General features: G+C 42.2%; 1 protein-coding gene across 13 annotated transcripts in view; it reads left to right on the plus strand.

Annotated features, from left to right (window-relative positions):
- The window catches only part of YEATS2 (YEATS domain containing 2), a 100,999-nt gene that overhangs the window by 56,621 nt on the left and 27,481 nt on the right, over window positions 1–16,897 (plus strand). For all 13 annotated transcript variants that reach the window (XM_035275142.3, XM_035275150.3, XM_035275147.3 and 10 more), the window contains 4 exons: window positions 5,383–5,641; window positions 6,611–6,772; window positions 8,577–8,803; window positions 10,215–10,373. In XM_035275142.3, coding sequence (XP_035131033.3) covers window positions 5,383–5,641; window positions 6,611–6,772; window positions 8,577–8,803; window positions 10,215–10,373 — 807 coding nt within the window. The remainder of the gene's footprint in view (window positions 1–5,382; window positions 5,642–6,610; window positions 6,773–8,576; window positions 8,804–10,214; window positions 10,374–16,897) is intronic.

The following is a 16,897-nucleotide window of genomic DNA, read 5'->3' on the forward strand; positions in this document are numbered from 1 at the left end:
CAACATGGTGGAACCTTGTCTTTACTAAAAATACAAATATTAATAATAATAATTAGCTGAGTATAACTGTAATCCCAGGTGCTTGGGAGGCTGAGGCAGGAGAATCACTTGAACCCAGGAGGCAGAGGTTGCAGTGAGCCAAGATTGTGCCACTGCACTCCAGCCTGGGTGACAGAGGGAGACCATCTCAAAAAAAAAAAAAAAAATGGCTGAGCGCCATGGTTCATGCCTGTAATCCCAGCACTTTGGGAGGCAGAGGTGGGAGGATGACCTGAGGTCAGGAACCAGCCTGACCAACGTGGTGAAACCCTGTCTCTACTAAAAATACAAAAATTAGCCAGGCATGGTGGTGTGTGAGGCTGAGGCAGGAGATTGGTTGAACCTATGAGGTCAAGACTGCAGTGAACTGAGATCGCACCACTGTGCTTCAGCCTGGGTGACAGAGCAAGACTCCATCACCCAAAAAAAAAAAAAAAGGAGGGTGGCAAAAAAATGGCACTGTTTACCCTCCATACAACTTGGGCACAACAGAAGCACAGCTGATCTTTTTCCTGAAAGTGGGAAGAGATGCTGCCTTTGACAGAAAAGGGACAACTGAAAATTAAGTGGTTCCGTGTACGGAGAAAGCGGTGTGTTAGAGTAAAGGAGCATGAGCTTTGCCATTAGAGCCTGTTGCAAATCTCAGATCTCAGCCACTCGTTATTGGTGTAGCCTGTGTGCGTTGCTTAATGTCTCTGAGCCCTGGTCTTTCAGGGTTGTAGAAGAATTAGAGATCGTATATGAAGGACCTACCTAGCACAGAGCAGGTGTTCAGTAAATAGTAACTAATGTGACTGTCGTGTGTATCCCATGCCTAAGTACCATCGTAATGGTTTTCTCTGAGCAATTAACTTGTAAACAGCTGTATTTTTTAACGCCTGGAGGGAAAAATCTCAGATACAGACTCTTCCCCTTCAGTTTGCTGAGGTAAATTCTGCCTTGCCAAAAGTATGTGTAGGAAACAGGGAGGCAGAAATAACATTTAATCACAGCATGAATCGAAGTTAAGTGTATAACAAATACAAAACAATGGGTGTCTGCTTTCTCAAGTTAGATGGAAATTAGCAATAGACAGAATTATTGAATGGGAAGAGAATGAGAAGAGTTGGTAGGGGTGAGTTCAGGTTCTAGGCTGAAATATGTTATGTTTTTTTGGTGGTGGTTGTTGTTGTGGGTTTTTGTTTTTGTTTTGTTTTATGATCTTAACTCTCTGCAGTCTCAGCCTCCTTGGGCTCCAGCAATCCTGCCTCAGCCTCCCAGGACTACAGGTGATGCCATCACACCCAGCTAGGGGTTTTTTTCCCCCCGCTGTATTTTGTGGAGACTGGTTTTCACTATGTTGCCCAGGCTGGTCTCGAACTCCTGGGCTCAAGCAGTCTGCCTGCCTCAGCCTCCCAAAGTGTTGGAGTTACAAGCATGAACCTGGACAAAGTGTGTTGTTTAAAAAGAATAAACTAATTTGGGCTAATACTGTCTTACTTAAGGGCTCTTACCCCTTCTTCCCAATGGAATGCAGACTTCCTCATTCTTCTGTTTTCCTGAAGGAAGGTAGGGAGGTAGTGGCAGTCATCTCCCAGGCGGTGTGCACAGGGTGGATAAGCTCTGCTGGTGAAGACTGCCCTCCTGTGGCTGATTTGGGATACCAGGGTTTTTTGTTTGTTATGAGACATTGTGTAGCTCTGTTGCCAGGTTGGAGTGCAATTGTGTACTCTCAGCTTACTGCAACTTCCGCCTCCTGGGCTCAAGCCGTATTCTTACCTCAGCCTCCTAAGTAGCTGGGACCACAGGTCTGTGCCACCATGCCCAGCTAATGGTGTTTCTTTTTTTTTTTTGAGATGGAGTCTCTCATGTCATCCAGGCTGAAGTGCAGTGGCGTGATCTCGGCTCACTCCAAACTTGGCCTCTTGGGTTCAAGCTGTTCTCCTGCCTCAGCCTCCCAAGTAGCTGGGATTACAGGCACCTGCCATCATGCCTAGCAATTTTTTGTATTTTAGTAGAGGTGGCGTTTCCTAATGTTGGTCAGGCTGGTCTCAAACTCCTGACCTCATGATCCGCCCACCTTGGCTTCCCAAAGTGAGCCACCATGCCCAGCTTTTTTCTTCTTTCATAAATATACAGAAAAGTTCTTGATCAGTAAGAAGAGTTTCTGTATTTCCACATCACTAAGAGGATGGCTTTACCCGCTCTGTGGCCACAGAAACTCTATAGGTGCCCTGCAGAATTAGAACAGAGATGGAGATGTGGGTAATAAGGGGGTTTTCAACCAAACGAGGAGAGCTGGGGGAATTTCTTGTCTTCATTAACTTGCTTTTTAAAAGTGGTTCTTTTATTCTTTTTTCTTCTTTTCTTCCCTCCTTTCTTAAACATACAGAAAAGTAGAGAATAGTGTGATGAATCCCACATACCTGTTACCCAGTTTCAACAATTACCAGCATTTTACTCATCTTAATTTCTCTTCCTGGAATATTTTAAAGCAGCGGGCAGATCCTAGTATTGTGTAATTTCACTCAAAATTAATTTCTGTTTCACTCGTTGAATCCAGAGGTTAAGATCAAGGTCTGTGCCTTGGCCAGATGTGGAAGACAGCCACAAGTGTCTGTCTGTCCTTTGGCTGTTCTGTGCTGGTCTCCACATCACTTATGGATTATTCTTTTTCGGTTGACGTGGTGTGATGAGCAGCAACAGCTATCATGTTAGCTAGGCATGCTATAAACTCATTCTCATGTTGCTTCATGATTTTGGGTGTAAATGTTATCCATATTTTGTAGATGAGGAAGCTGACGCTAAAACTCAGAGAGGTTAAATAACTTACCTAGCTACTAACGTAACAATAACTAACCTGGGAAACCACGTCTTTCCGCTTACCAAAACCTACAGTCTTTCCGCTTTGTGACACTGTGGTTTAATAATACTTGATTAAGTGACTTTTCTTTACATCAGCTACATTATCCAAGTACATGGCAAATGTATTTTACTGTACTCATAGTCTTTGTGCAGAAACCTTGTATGATATAGTAATTTTTTAATTTAAGACTTCCTACTTACCAGTTCCATAAGGTTTATCATTTCATTCCACCTCCTAAATAATCTTATTGTAAACTTTAGAACTACTCTAAAATTCCAGGAAAACATAGAATTAAGTAATCAATACGCACATATCCTCCACCCCAAATTTACTCCAGATATTTTTTCTCTCCGAATAATACATTTCTGATACCGCTGAAGTCCGCTTTCTTCTTCCCAGAGGCAACACTGTGTAGCCTCCAGTGCTTGTGCTTACTCCATGAATACACAGTCGTGGAAGCATGATGTTGTTTGTGTTTTGAAGGTTCACATAAAAGATATTTCTACTTACATTTCTCTGCACCTCCCTTTTCACTCTTTCATTCTTCCAGTCTGTTTATGCTCATATATATGGTTCTAGTTCATTCATTTTTAGTATGACTTTTCATTGTCCGTTTCATGGCACAGTTTGTCCAGTCCTCTATCTGTAGACATTAAGAATGTCGTTACATGCTGGAGACATTAAGGTTGCTAACAGTTTTTTTAAAAAACAATGTTATGTTGGACATTCTTGTATATGTTCTCTTGAACGCATGCCTATTTCCCTAGGATATGTTCCTAAAAATAGAATTCCTACTATATGGGGGTATGTGAATTTTCAGTTTTAGCAGCTAGGCCAGAGCCTCCCTGGAATGGCTGTACAAATTTATCTTCCTACCAGCAGTGAACAAAAGTACCTATTTCCCCCACAGCCTCAGGTAACTTCTTGATGTTATCAGACTTTAAACTCTTTTCTCCCTAATCTGATGGGTTCCTATTTTGTCTTTTTCTCCTTAAGAAGGCAGATTATTTGCATTTCTTCTAACCCTGTGAAAGTTTTATGGAGTTTCTGGTGAGAAGTGCTTTTTATGAAATAAAGAGCTGCAGAGCGGAAAACGCTGCCCCAATTTGCCATTCGCTCAGCATTTTTTTTGTTTTTTCTTTTTGAGACAGTGTTTTGCTCTTCTTACCCAGGCTTGAGTGCAATGGCGCGATCTTGGCTCACCGCAACCTTTGCCTCCTGGGTTCAGGCAATTCTCCTGCCTCAGCCTCCTGAGTAGCTGGGATTACAGGCATGCGTCATTATGCCCAGCTAATTATTTGTATTTATAGTAGAGACGAGGTTTCACCTTGTCGACCAGGATGGTCTCAATCTCTTGACATCGTGATCCACCTGCCTCGACCTCCCAAAGTGCTGGGATTACAGGCGTGAGCCACCGCGCCCGGCCTCGCTCAGCATTTTATTTAACATCCTACTGTTGACAGCACTTTGGGAGGCCAAGGCAGGCGGATCACGAGGTCAGCAGTTCGAGACCAGCCTGGCCAATATAGTGAAACCTTATCTCTACTAAAAATACAAAAAATTAGCCGGGCATGCTGACATGCGTCTGTAGTCCTAGCTACTTGGGAGGCTGAGGCAGGAGAACTGCTTGAACCCGAGAGAGAGGTTGTGGTGAGCCGAGATTGCACCACTGCACCTCAGCCTGGGCAACACGGTGAGACCCTGTCTAAAAAACAACAACAACAAAAAACACTCCTGAGTATTTTCTCTAAAGAGTTTACTTTCAGAACTAGATACTTCTAATTTTCATTTTCATTATTTGGATATTGAGGTCTTTTTTAAATAAAAAAAATCAGTTAAATATTCCTGCCTTTTTTTTTTTTTTTCCCTTGAGACAGGGTCTTGTTCTGTCTCCCAGGCTGGAGTGCAGTGGCACGGTCCTGGCTCACTGTAACCTCCGCCTCCCAGATTCAAGTGATTCTCCCACCTCAGCCTCCAGAGTAGCTGGGACGATAGGTCTGTGCCACCGCACCCAGCTAATTTTTGTATTTTTAGTAGAGACGGGATTTTACTATGTTGGTCAGGCTGGTCTCGAACTGCTGACCTCAAGTGATCTGCCTGCCTCAGCCTCCCAAAGTGCTGGGATTACAGACATGAGCCACTGTGCCCGGTCTCAAGTGTGTGTGAAAGAATTGGAAGTAGATACATTGGAAATATTAGGAGATTATTTCTGAATGAGTAGAACTTTTTTCTTTATACTTCTGAGTTTCCCAAATTTTCTATTAAAGTAAGTCATAAAAAGTAGCTGAGGTAAGACAACAGTTGTTAAGCTTCTGTTATTATAATACCCGAGTGTAAGAAATACATTTGCCGTTCACACCCGTCTAGTTAGCTTTCCTAGATGACCGGATTAGGCTGCATGTATTATGTGCAGGCCTTGGCTTTGCTCTTTGCCAAAACAGTGACTGCTGTTCTAAGAACTCTCAAGGCTCCGTTGGACTGTGCTTTGTTTTGGACAGGTTGTTGGAGTACCGGTTGGGTCTGCTTTACCCTCAGCAGTGAAGCAGGCTGTGGCGATCAGCGGTGGCCAGATCCTGGTAGCCAAGGCCAGCTCCTCTGTCTCCAAAGCAGTTGGTCCAAAGCAGGTTGTGACCCAAGGAGTCGCAAAAGCAATTGTGAGTGGAGGTGGAGGAACAATTGTTGCTCAGCCCGTGCAGACCTTAACCAAGGCTCAGGTCACTGCCGCTGGTCCTCAGAAGAGTGGATCCCAGGGTTCAGGTAAAATGGCTCCTCATTGGGAGCTCTTTCAGCAGTAGCTCTGTCCGATGTCCTTTGCTAGTGATTTTATTTGCTATTTGATGTTCCCTAGGAAAGCCTAGTTAGGTCGATGCTATAAGATGTGTATTAAAATGTTTGTTCTTTTTCATGGGACATTTTACATGAAGGTCTGTATTTAGCTTTAAGTTTCTACACATACACACACACACACTCCATTTCTCAGTACTGTGGGGGACTGGTTCCAGGACCCCCTGCTGCTGATAGCAAAGTCCACAGATGCTTGAGTTCCCTCTGTAAAATGCTGTAGTGTACTTCTCATCATCTCTAGGTTATTTTAATATCTAATAACAATGTAAATGCTATGTAAATAGTTATTACATTGTATTGTTTAAGGAATAATGATAAGGAAAAAAATCTGTACCTGTTCAGTACAGATGTACTCATCCTTTTGTCTCCCAAATATATGAATATTTTTGATTTGAGGTAGGTTACATCCATGGATGTGAAATCCACAAATACAGAGGGCTAACTGTACTTGCCAGTTAGGAGCACAAATTTTGCCTAACTTTGACTTAAATGGGGGAAAATATGTATTCCCCCATAAGTAGGGTGATTATTTCATTAATCAAGCCACAGTACTTTTGAGAGTAAAAAGAGTCACTGTTAATATATTACAATGGGACAGGTGTAACCTAGAACAGCCCTAGGCAGAAGCAGGACATATGATCACCCTATTTATATTCAGATATAAAGAGCCTCCAGCAGGCTCTTTCGGCTGTAAATTATTTTCTAATTAGCAAGATATTTAAGAATATCAGCCTTTAAAGCATTGTGCATCTGGAAAACAAACGAGTTTACTGTTTGTTAGTGGTCTAAAATAAGATTCTATTGCCTCATATTTTAATTTTAGAGAGAGTGTTGCCCTTAGTTTCAATATATCTTACCATTTTTTCTCCTTTACCATTTTAGTAATGGCAACGTTGCAGCTGCCAGCCACTAATTTGGCCAACTTGGCAAATTTACCTCCTGGCACTAAACTCTACCTAACTACAAACAGCAAGAACCCTTCAGGAAAAGGAAAGCTGCTGCTGATCCCTCAAGGAGCCATCCTGCGGGCTACGAACCATGCTAGTTAGTGAAACCATTGGGTTGAATCATTTGACTCTTGGTTCTCTGTATGTTCATCCTGTCTACCTGAGGGCAGTTCTTTCTTTTTCAGGAAGCATTTCTGTAACTCTTTTGGATGGTATAATGGTAGCATTTGCCCATATGGATTTAACAGAAGTGATAATTTAACCAGAAGTGGGTTTGCTTCTCGGAGTTTGGGGTTAGGGATGAATCACACTGGAGAGAGATGGCTCATGAGGCTGTTGAGAGAAAGCTGTCTACGCGCACTGTGAATGAAATGGTGTCTGAAAAGTCAATCTGGTGAGAGCTGAGGAAAGATCCATCTACTTACAGAAGCTGGAAGTCTATTTTGGGGGATAAGTTGGCAGAGGATTGGAATCACATGTGTCCATTTGGCTTCACTTAGATCAGGGGTCCCCAACCCCAGGGCTGCACAGCAGGAGGTGAGCTGTGGGTAAGGGAGCATCACTGCCTGAGCTCGGCCTCCCATCAGATCATGGCAGCATTAGATTCTCATAGAGGCGTGAACCCTGTTGTGAGCTGCACGCTCCTTGCTCTTTATGAGAATCTAATGCCTGACGATCTGAGGTGGAACCGTTTCATCCTAAAACCACCCCCCACCTCCTGCCCCAGTTCATGGAAAAATTGTCTTCCATGAAACTGGTCCCTGGTGCCACAAAGCTTGGGGACAGCTGGTTTGGATGTATTCCTTACTTCTAGGTTTGGAGACGGGAAGAGAAACATAGATTCTACCAAGGTGTGTCTGTCTTAAAGCCCCGTGGAAATGAGGAGGCAGTTCATCTACCGTTACAGAAAATTTTGCTTTGACAGAGAGAGAAAAACAATTTGGGCAGTCTTGAAAAGGATAAGATATAAGGAAATTATTTCCTTCTGAATTAGAAGTAGAAGAGTACAGCAGTCAGAGTCATTAGAAGTTAACCACTCTTGCCAAAATGCAGTGTGTCAGCTAATCGTCCTTGCGTTCATTGACTGTGATGGGTTGTTTCCATGCTCACTTTGATTATTTTTTCCTCATACCTACGCAGTGATATGTCCAAAAGTTAAACATATAAGAAAAGGACAATGTAAATATTTCAAAAGTCATCCAGTGAGCTACTTAGATTCTTGTGATATCCTTGGGATGAAAATAAACCATCAGGAAGGAAGCTTTTCCAATAATCACTGGAATGAAGGTGGAGAAGGAAATTGTTAGTATTTGTTGAGTGAATATTCATAGTCCAGGTAGTTTATATGCGTTATCTCACCAAAAGAGAAGTAAAAAGAATTGAAGGCTTTGAGGTGGAATTTGAAAGGCAAAGAAGAATGGGGTCCTGGAGTCATTGTAAATGAAGGAAACTCTTCATGTTTCCCAGGATGGGAGACTGCATCAAGCACTGTAAAGTTACGCTAAATTCCAGCCAGTCACTGACATCGAATGAGGTGCCCAAAAGTTGGGAAGCACCCACCTGAACACATTTAAGAGTTGATTAAAATACGTAGCTAGAAAATGTCAGTAGCAAGCCTTCTCTTGATCTCCCATGACCACGTCAAAATACCTTCATTGTACTCAGAGCCGAAATACAGTCAGCTGCCATTCCATTGAAAGGAAACAGATTTTGATCTAAAATCTAAGAAGTTCTCCTCACTCTTTTCGCAGGATAGGTAGATTACAGAAAAGAAGGAGGAAAATGAGAAAGGAGAAGGAATGACACTAAAAGGGAAACATCTGTCTGGGCTCATTTGTTTTTTCTGTTAAAACTTTACTGGATACTTTTTATGATGTTGCCGTCATTCATTGTATTTTTAGATCTCCAGTCTGGCTCAACTGCCAGTGGGGGGAGTGGTACCGGAGGAGGAGGAGGAAGCGGAGGCGGTGGCAGTGGTGGAGGCAGCAGTGGAGGAGGAGGAGCAGGAGGAGGAGGAGGAGCAGCAGGAGGAGGAACAGCAGGAGGAGGAACTCAGAGCACCACCGGCCCTGGAGGAATAGCTCAGCACCTGACTTACACATCTTACATCCTCAAGCAAACTCCCCAGGTCTGGTTATCTGTAACTGATATTTTAAATCATTTAGCTCTTTGATAATGACACTTAATTATAATTGATTTACCTTTACAGCTCTGGGATCAGGGTTCAATACTAACAATTTAGCCGTGTTATCTATATTTATGTCTTGGCCAGGTGCGGTAGCTCGTTCCTGTAATCCTAGCACTTTGAGAGGCTGAGGTGGGTGGATCGATTGAGCCCAGGAGTTTGAGACCAGCCTGGGCAACATGGCGAAACCCCATCTCTACTAAAAATACCAGAATTAGCTGGGGTGTAGTGGTGTGGGTCTGTAGTTTCAGCTACTCAGAAGGCTGACATGGGAGGATTGCTTGAACCCAGGAAGTGGACGCTGCAGTGAGCCGAGATTGCGCCACTGCACTTCAGCCTAGGTGACAGAATAAGAATCTAAAAAAAAATTAAAAATCTATTTCTTTTTTTGCTTGCTTTGAGAGAAGAGGAAATAGAGGTTGAGAAAGATTTTAGTAACGTATCCAGCATCTTCCTGCTAAGCTAATGGTAGAATTTGGGTTTAAGCCAGGTGTGGTGGCTCACTCCTGCATTCCCAGCACTTTGGGAGGCCAACGTGGGCGGATCACCTGAGGTTAGGAGTTCAAGACCAGCCTGGCCAACATGGTGAAATCCTGTCGACTAAAAATACACAAATCAGCTGGGCATGGTGCTGTGCACCTGTAATCCGAGCTACTCGGGAGGCTGAGGCAGAACAATCACTTGAACCTGGGAGGTGGAGGTTGCAGTGAGCTGAGATCAATCCATGGCACTCTAGCCTGGGCAACAGAGTGAGACACTGTCTCAAAAAAAAAGAAAGAATTTGGGTTTAAACCCTGATCTTTCTGCCTTAAAGAAAGATTTCTACTATGCTAATTGCCTCCCATATCCATGAGGTAATAAACAGTATTCATTTACAGTTGAAAAGTTGCTCATAGAAGGGAGTGATAAGGAGGCAGCATCAAGTTGTAATATTTAGAGTTAGGTTAGATTTGATGAGGAACGAGTTTCCTCCTTCTCTCCTCTTGTCGCTGAAGTCTTGGCTCTTTTCTAAGGAAAGTAATAGAATTTTGGTTCCGGATGTTCTTATTGAGAAAGGTAGATAGTTATCAGTCTGGATGATTAAATCCAGCTTTGAGGACTAAATCGCAAAACTAGAGTTTCCAGCAGGCTGCTCTGTAACTGTGGTGCAGAGTTTGAGAAGTGGGGAGAACTATTAGAAGAGACACTTAGAGCACAACTATTCTTTTGGATTATTTTGCCTACATTGCAGAATTAAAGGGGAGAGCGTTGTAGCTTGTAGCATGGAATGTTACGTGTGATTTAAGGGATCAGAACAGTGCATTTGAATTTAAGAAATTACTGCTTAGTTCTTTATATTTTCTTTCTAACTTAGGGCACATTTTTAGTTGGCCAGCCATCACCCCAGACTTCTGGAAAACAACTCACCACTGGGTCAGTGGTCCAAGGCACACTAGGAGTTAGCACATCTTCTGCACAAGGACAACAGACGCTGAAAGTCATCTCTGGACAGAAAACCACGTTGTTTACACAGGTAAATACACCCATGCACACACCCCAAATACCTGGTGATTGTGACATTTATTTATGTATTTACATGTAGTTTCTCTCTTTTCACAAGGAAATTAAGGTTGCATAAGGAAATGAACAATAAGGCTGGGCATGGTGGCTCATGCCTGTAATCCCAGCACTTTGGGAGGCTGAGGCGGGCGGATTGCCTGAGGTCAGGAGTTCGAGACCAGCCTGGCTAATGCAGTGAAACCCTGTCTCTACTAAAAATACAAAAAAATTAGCTGGGTGTGGTGGTGCATGCCTGTAGTCCCAGCTACTTGGGATGCTAAGGCAGGAGAATTGCTTCAACCCGGGAGATAGAGGTTGCAGTGAGCAAAGATCATGCCACTACAGCAGTGGCTCATTGAGGCCTGTAATCCCAGCACTTTGGGAGGCTGAGGCGGGCGGATCACCTGAGGTTGGGAGTTCAAGACCAGTCTGACCAACATGAAGAAATTCCATCTCTACTAAAAATGCAAAATTAGCCGGGTGTGGCGGCACGCGCCTGTAATCTCAGCTACTTTTGAGGCTGAGGCAGGAGCATTACTTGAGCCTGGGAGATGGAAATTGCGGTGAGCCGAGATTGTCATTGCACTCCAGCCAGGGCAACAAGAGCAAAACTCCATCTTAAAAAAAAAAAAAAAAAGAACAAAACACCAAATTATATAGAAAAACAAAGATCTTGAGGTTTGGGAAAATATAAGTAGAATGAGAAAATTAAGGCCACGGGGGTTATGCTGATAGGCAAACAGTGAAGATATCTTTCATAGTTAATAAAATCTAGGTATAAATTTGATAATGAAGGCAAAATAAGAAGCATGGTCAGTTTTAAAGTCACAGTATTTGTGAGAGTGAAACATGTATTTCTTTAAAAGAAATGAAGCTTTCTTGACGCTTTGTTGTAAAAATTTCTCCAGAGGGACTTCACATAGAAGATCCAGAATGGGCCAGTTTAAGCTGCAGTATCCAGACAGTGAGTGCTACAGTGGGCTTGGTTACATTTCTGTAGTATTCTTTAGCATAAGCCAGATAATGGCAAGGAATTTTAACTGGGTGAGGGATACCATCATCATTTATAGGAGGATCCTATACCTAGATCTCTGAATCATACAAATGAAACCAAAGCACAGAAGGATATATGCATACAACATGGTATCATTCATCAAAAATAATGCATTTTCTATGCCTATATGTAGATCAGAACATGGAAAGAATATTAGATTTTTGTCAGATGCTTTTTCTGGCTTTTCTTTTTTAGTTTGTTAATGTGGTGAATTGCGTTGATGGATTGATGGATGTTTCAAACGTTAAACCAGCCATACATTCCTGGGAGAAAGCCCACTTGGTTGTCATATATTACCCTTTATTAATACGTTATTGGATTTGATTTGATAAAAATCTTTAGAATTTTTGCAGGGGATATTGGTCAGTAGTTTCCTTAGTAATTGCTATCTGGTTTGGTATCCAGGTAATACTGGCCTCATAAAATGAAGTGGAAACTTTTCCTTCCTTTCTCTATATTGGAGGAATTTGTATAGAATTGGTACTGTTTCTTAACTGTTTAGTTGAATATACCAGTAAAAGCCATATTGGCCTGGAGTTTTGAGAAGGTTTTTATACTATAGTTTAAAACTACAGTTTCAGTTTATTTACCAGATATGGAACTGTTAAGGTTGTTTATTTCTTTTCTTTTCTTTTTTGTTGAGATGGAGTCTTGTTCGGTGTCAGGCTGTGGGCAGTGGCACGATTTCAGCTCAGTATATCCTCTGCCTCCTGGGTTCAAGTGATTTTTCTGCCTCATCCTCCCGAGTAGCTGGGATTACAGGTGCCCGCCACCATGCCTGGCTAATTTTTGTATTTTTAGTAGTGACGGGGTTTCACCATGTTGGCCAGGCTGGTCTCAAACTCCTGACCTCAGGTGATACACCCACCTCGGCCTCCCAAAATTATAGGATTATAGGCATAAGTCACCTTGCCCAGCCCTGTTTTCATTCTTGCTTTTGGTATTGATGTGTCTTTTCTTTGTATTGATCAGTCTAGCTCTAGAGGTTTATCAATTGTATTGATTTGGATTACCAGCATGTGGTGTCCTAATTTCCTTTTTGTCAGATGATGTCCTTAACCACGTCAAACAGATCCAAGGCCACACTTCACTGTAGGCAGTTCTTTTAAATTGTCCTCAGATTTCACACTTGCTTGTGTTGCAGCCGGGCACAGGTGAGACGGTTACTGGTTGCCCTTCCCTCCTAGGAGGGACTGGCTGTCTTTCATCTCTAGGTTATTTGGTTACTTTGAGATTTCAGCCCTCAAATATGTTTCAAAAAAATCAGATTTTGTAGTGTATCCAGCCTTTTCTTGTTAGGGTAGGAGCAACATGCTTTACAGCCTTCTGTTTCCTACGTGGAAGCAAAAGTCCCTGACCAGCGGATTTTAACTTAACAGAGAAAACTTTATTTATTTTTATTTTTTTGTTTTTTTACCTTTCCGACTTGAGATTTAGCAGAGAAAACTTTAAATTGCTGTGGTTTCAGGTTACATAATGCAACTAAACTTGAAGAAGCGTCCACTTGTTTAGCTTTAGCATAGCATCGGAGAAACATAACAACAGTGTTTGAAAGAGCTGTTAAAATACTCTTCCCTTTTCCAGTTACGTATGTGTGTGTATCTCAAACCAACACAGCAAGCTCCACAGGAAGGAGGAGGCGAGGCGCAGGGCCTGCAGAGTGCTGGGAGCTGAACAGAACTGGCTGCTCTTACCACAGCACCCAACATGCCACCCTTCTGGTTGCTCGAGCTTCTGCCATCTCCAGATGTGGCGCATATCTCTAGTGTTTTTTCCATGCTCTGTGGCGGATGCTCCCAGCATGTCCTGCATAAGGCTTGTCACTTGGTGAGGCTTTCTTCTGCAGCCTCTTGTCTGGTTTTCATAGTTGCTTGTCCACTATTGGGCTGTTCAACTATTTTTTGAACACAGCCAGTAGAATACATTTTTTTATTTGTGTCTTTCTATTTTTTCGGATTTGGTGCTGGGGGAAGTATTGCTGTCCACAGTGAAGATAAAATGGCACAAATGTGTATGCAGTGAACTCTGCGGCAGCAGAATACATGAAGTGCAAAGACTTAGGCATATGAGGAGAATTTGATAAACTGCAGTCACAGAAGAGTTTTAACATGTCTCTCAGCATTTAGCTAATCAAATGGATAAATCTTTTTGTATTATAAAGGATTTGTATTGGAATAACTACTAACAGGCTTAATTCTGTATCATTGAAACAGCGAATACACATTTTGCTTGTATCTCTATGGAACATTAACAACTTTCTTGGCCACAAAGAGAATCTCTTAGCATATTTCAAAAGTAAGATTCAATGTGCTTCATTTTGTTACTCAATATTAAGCCGAATCAATAACAATTACCAAAAAACTTTAAAATACTCTTCTAAATTCTTGGATCAAAAAAATCCAAATAAATTATGGACGATTTAGCTGTTAATACAAATGACAATTTTATTAGGGTTCTCCAGAGAAACAGAACAAATAGAACACATATATATATATTTAGAGGAAATTTTTTATGGGAATTGGCTCATGTGATTTTGGAGACCAAGGAGTCCCATGTTATGCTGTTAGCAGGCTGAGGATCAGGAAAGCTAGTGGTGGATTCAGTCTGATTGCAAAGGCCTGAGAACTGGCAGGGATGGGAGTGAGGGGCACACCAGTGTTAAGCTCTGGAGTCTGAAGGCCCAAGTACCAGGAGCTCTGATGTCTAAGGGCAGGAGAAGGTTGATGTCTCAGCTTCAGAAGAGAGAGAGAGAGAGAGAGAGAGAGAATTCGCCCATTGTCCGCCTTTTTGTTCTATTCAGGTCCTTGACAGATTGGATGATATCTGCCCACGTTGGTGAGGGCGGATCTTCTTTACTCTGTCTACTGATTCAAATGCTGGTTTCTTCCAGAAATAATATTTTATCAGGTATCTGGGCATCCCTCAGCCCACTCAAGTTGACATAAAATTAACCATCACAGCAGTACTTCATGTTAAAACCTATAGAAACAACCCAAATCATGCTCAGGAAAATTCAAAGCTTTAAATGCTTTTTCCTTTTAGCCCCCCCATCCTTTCCGATATAATAAAATAATGCATAGATTGTAAGTGTACTGTTCGGTGAGTTTTGACAAATTTATGTACTCATGCAATCAGTATCACAGTAAAGATACAGGATAGTTTTATCACTCCTAAAACATTCTGTGGGCTAGGTACCATGGCTCCTGCCTCTAATCCCAGTACTTTGCAGGGCTGAGGCAGGAGGATCACTTGAGCCCAGGCCAGTCTGGGTGACATAAGGAGACCTTGTCTCTACCAAAACAAAAAACAAAACAAAAAACCAACAACTGGCTGGGCATGGTGGTACATGCCTGTGGTTCTAGCCATTTGGGAGGCCGAGGTGGAAGGATGGCTTGAGCCTGGGAAGTTGAGGATACAGTGAGCCATGCTCTCTGCTCTCCAGCCTGGGTGATAGAGCAACACCCTGTCTTTAAAGAAAAAAAAAACATTATTTTCCTATCACTGTTTCTCTTTCTTTTGCCATAGATTAGCTTTTGTCTTTCTTGAACTTCTTATCAGTGGAATTATATAGTATGTAGTCTTTTATGTCTGGCTTCTGTTATTCAACATAGTGGTTTTGAGATTTATCCATATGTTTAATAGTTTATTTTTTATTCTTGAGTTATTCTATTTTTGTTTTTTGTTGTTGTGTGTGTTGTTTTTTGTTTTTGTGGGTTTTTTGCGACAGTATTTTTGTTGTTGTTGTTGTTGTTGCCCAGGCTGGAGTGCAATGGCATGATCTCAGCTCACTGCAACCTCCACCTCCCAAGTTCAAGCAGTTGTCCTGCCTCAGCCTCCCAGGTAGCTGGGATTACAGGCACCTGTCAGCACACCCAGCTAATTTCTGTATTTTTAGTAGAGACAGGGTTTCACTATGTTGGCCAGACTGGTTTTGAACTCTTGACTTCAGGTGATCCACCTGCCTCAGCCTCCCAAAGTTCTGGGATTTCAGGTGTGAGCCACTGCGCCCAGCCAGAGTTACTCTGTTTTTGTTCCATGACTCCACTTTCCTGTTGATGGACGTTTGGATTGTTTCCGTTTGTTTGTTTTTTGCTGTCGTGAATAAAACTGCTATAAACGTTCTTACACAGATCTTTTTGTGCAGAGCAGCCTGGTCATGGGGTAGATACATGCTTATTAGAAACTGACAAATGGTTTAGTAAAATGGTTGTCCTGTTTGACTATCCCAAAGTAATATGAAGAAGTTCCATTTACTCTGTATCCTCACCAACACGGACGATTGTCATTCTTTTTCATTTTAGCCATTGTTGTGAGTGCAAAGTCATATCTTGTTGTGGTTATTGTTTGCATAAAGCTGCAATGCAAATTATGCCATGGCTATTTCTTGCGGAATCTAGTCATAACTTCTTCAGATACTGCTAGCTGTGTGCCCCTGGTTAAGTCACTGAGTTTAAATTAATCTCTTCGTCGCTAAGACACGACTAAAATTCACTCATCTAACAGTGAAAGTAGTGACTTATGATGATGTAAGGTATGTACACGTGCTTTCTGTTCTTCCTGGCACATAGTAAGATCTCAGAAACTGATAAATGGTGTCTGCTTGTGGAGTGCATTAATTTGTGACACTGAGCAGTCATTTAGACCAGATTTCAGCAAACTATGGCCAAGGCTTCCCGTTTTTGTTGTTGCTGCTGTTTGTTTTTTATAATTTCGGCTTTTTTTTTTTTTTTTTTTTTTTTTTTTTACATTCAGGGGGTACGTGTGCAGGTTTGTTACATGGGTATATTGCATGATGCTGAGGTTTGGGGCATGATTGATCTTGTCACCCAGGGAGTGAGCATAGTACCCAGTAGTTTTTTAACCCTTCCCTCTCTGACCCCTCTAGTATTCGCCCATGTCTTAACTGTGGCCATCTTTGTGTCCACATGTACCCAGTGGTTAGCTCCCACTTATAAGTGAGAATATGTAGCATTTGGTTTTCTGTCCTGCATTAATTCACTTAGGATAATGGCCTCCAGTTGGATCTGTGTTGCTCCAAAAGATATGATTTCTTACCTTTTCATGGCTGTGTAGTACCCTGTATACAGTCCACCACTGAAGGGTACCTAGGTTGATTCTATGTCTTTGCTACTGTGAGTAGTACAGTGATAGACATAGGAGTGCATGCCTCTTTTTGGTAGAATGATTTATTTTCTTTTGGATATGTACACATGGATTGCTGAATCATATGGTAGTTCTGTTTCAAGTTTTTGTTTTGATTTTAAGACAGCATTTCATTCTGTCATCCAGGTTGGAGTGCAGCAGCCTCGACCCTGTCTCTAAAAAAATTAAAAAGGCCGGGCATGGTGGCTCACACCTGTAAGCCCACCACTTTGGGAGGCTGAGGTGGGCGGATCACCTGAGGTTGGGAGTTCGAAACCAGCCTGACCAAAATGGAGAAACCT

The sequence above is a fragment of the Callithrix jacchus genome, chromosome 15 (genome assembly GCF_049354715.1).
Source record: "Callithrix jacchus isolate 240 chromosome 15, calJac240_pri, whole genome shotgun sequence".
In the NCBI taxonomy this organism is placed as follows: Eukaryota; Metazoa; Chordata; class Mammalia; order Primates; family Cebidae; genus Callithrix; species Callithrix jacchus.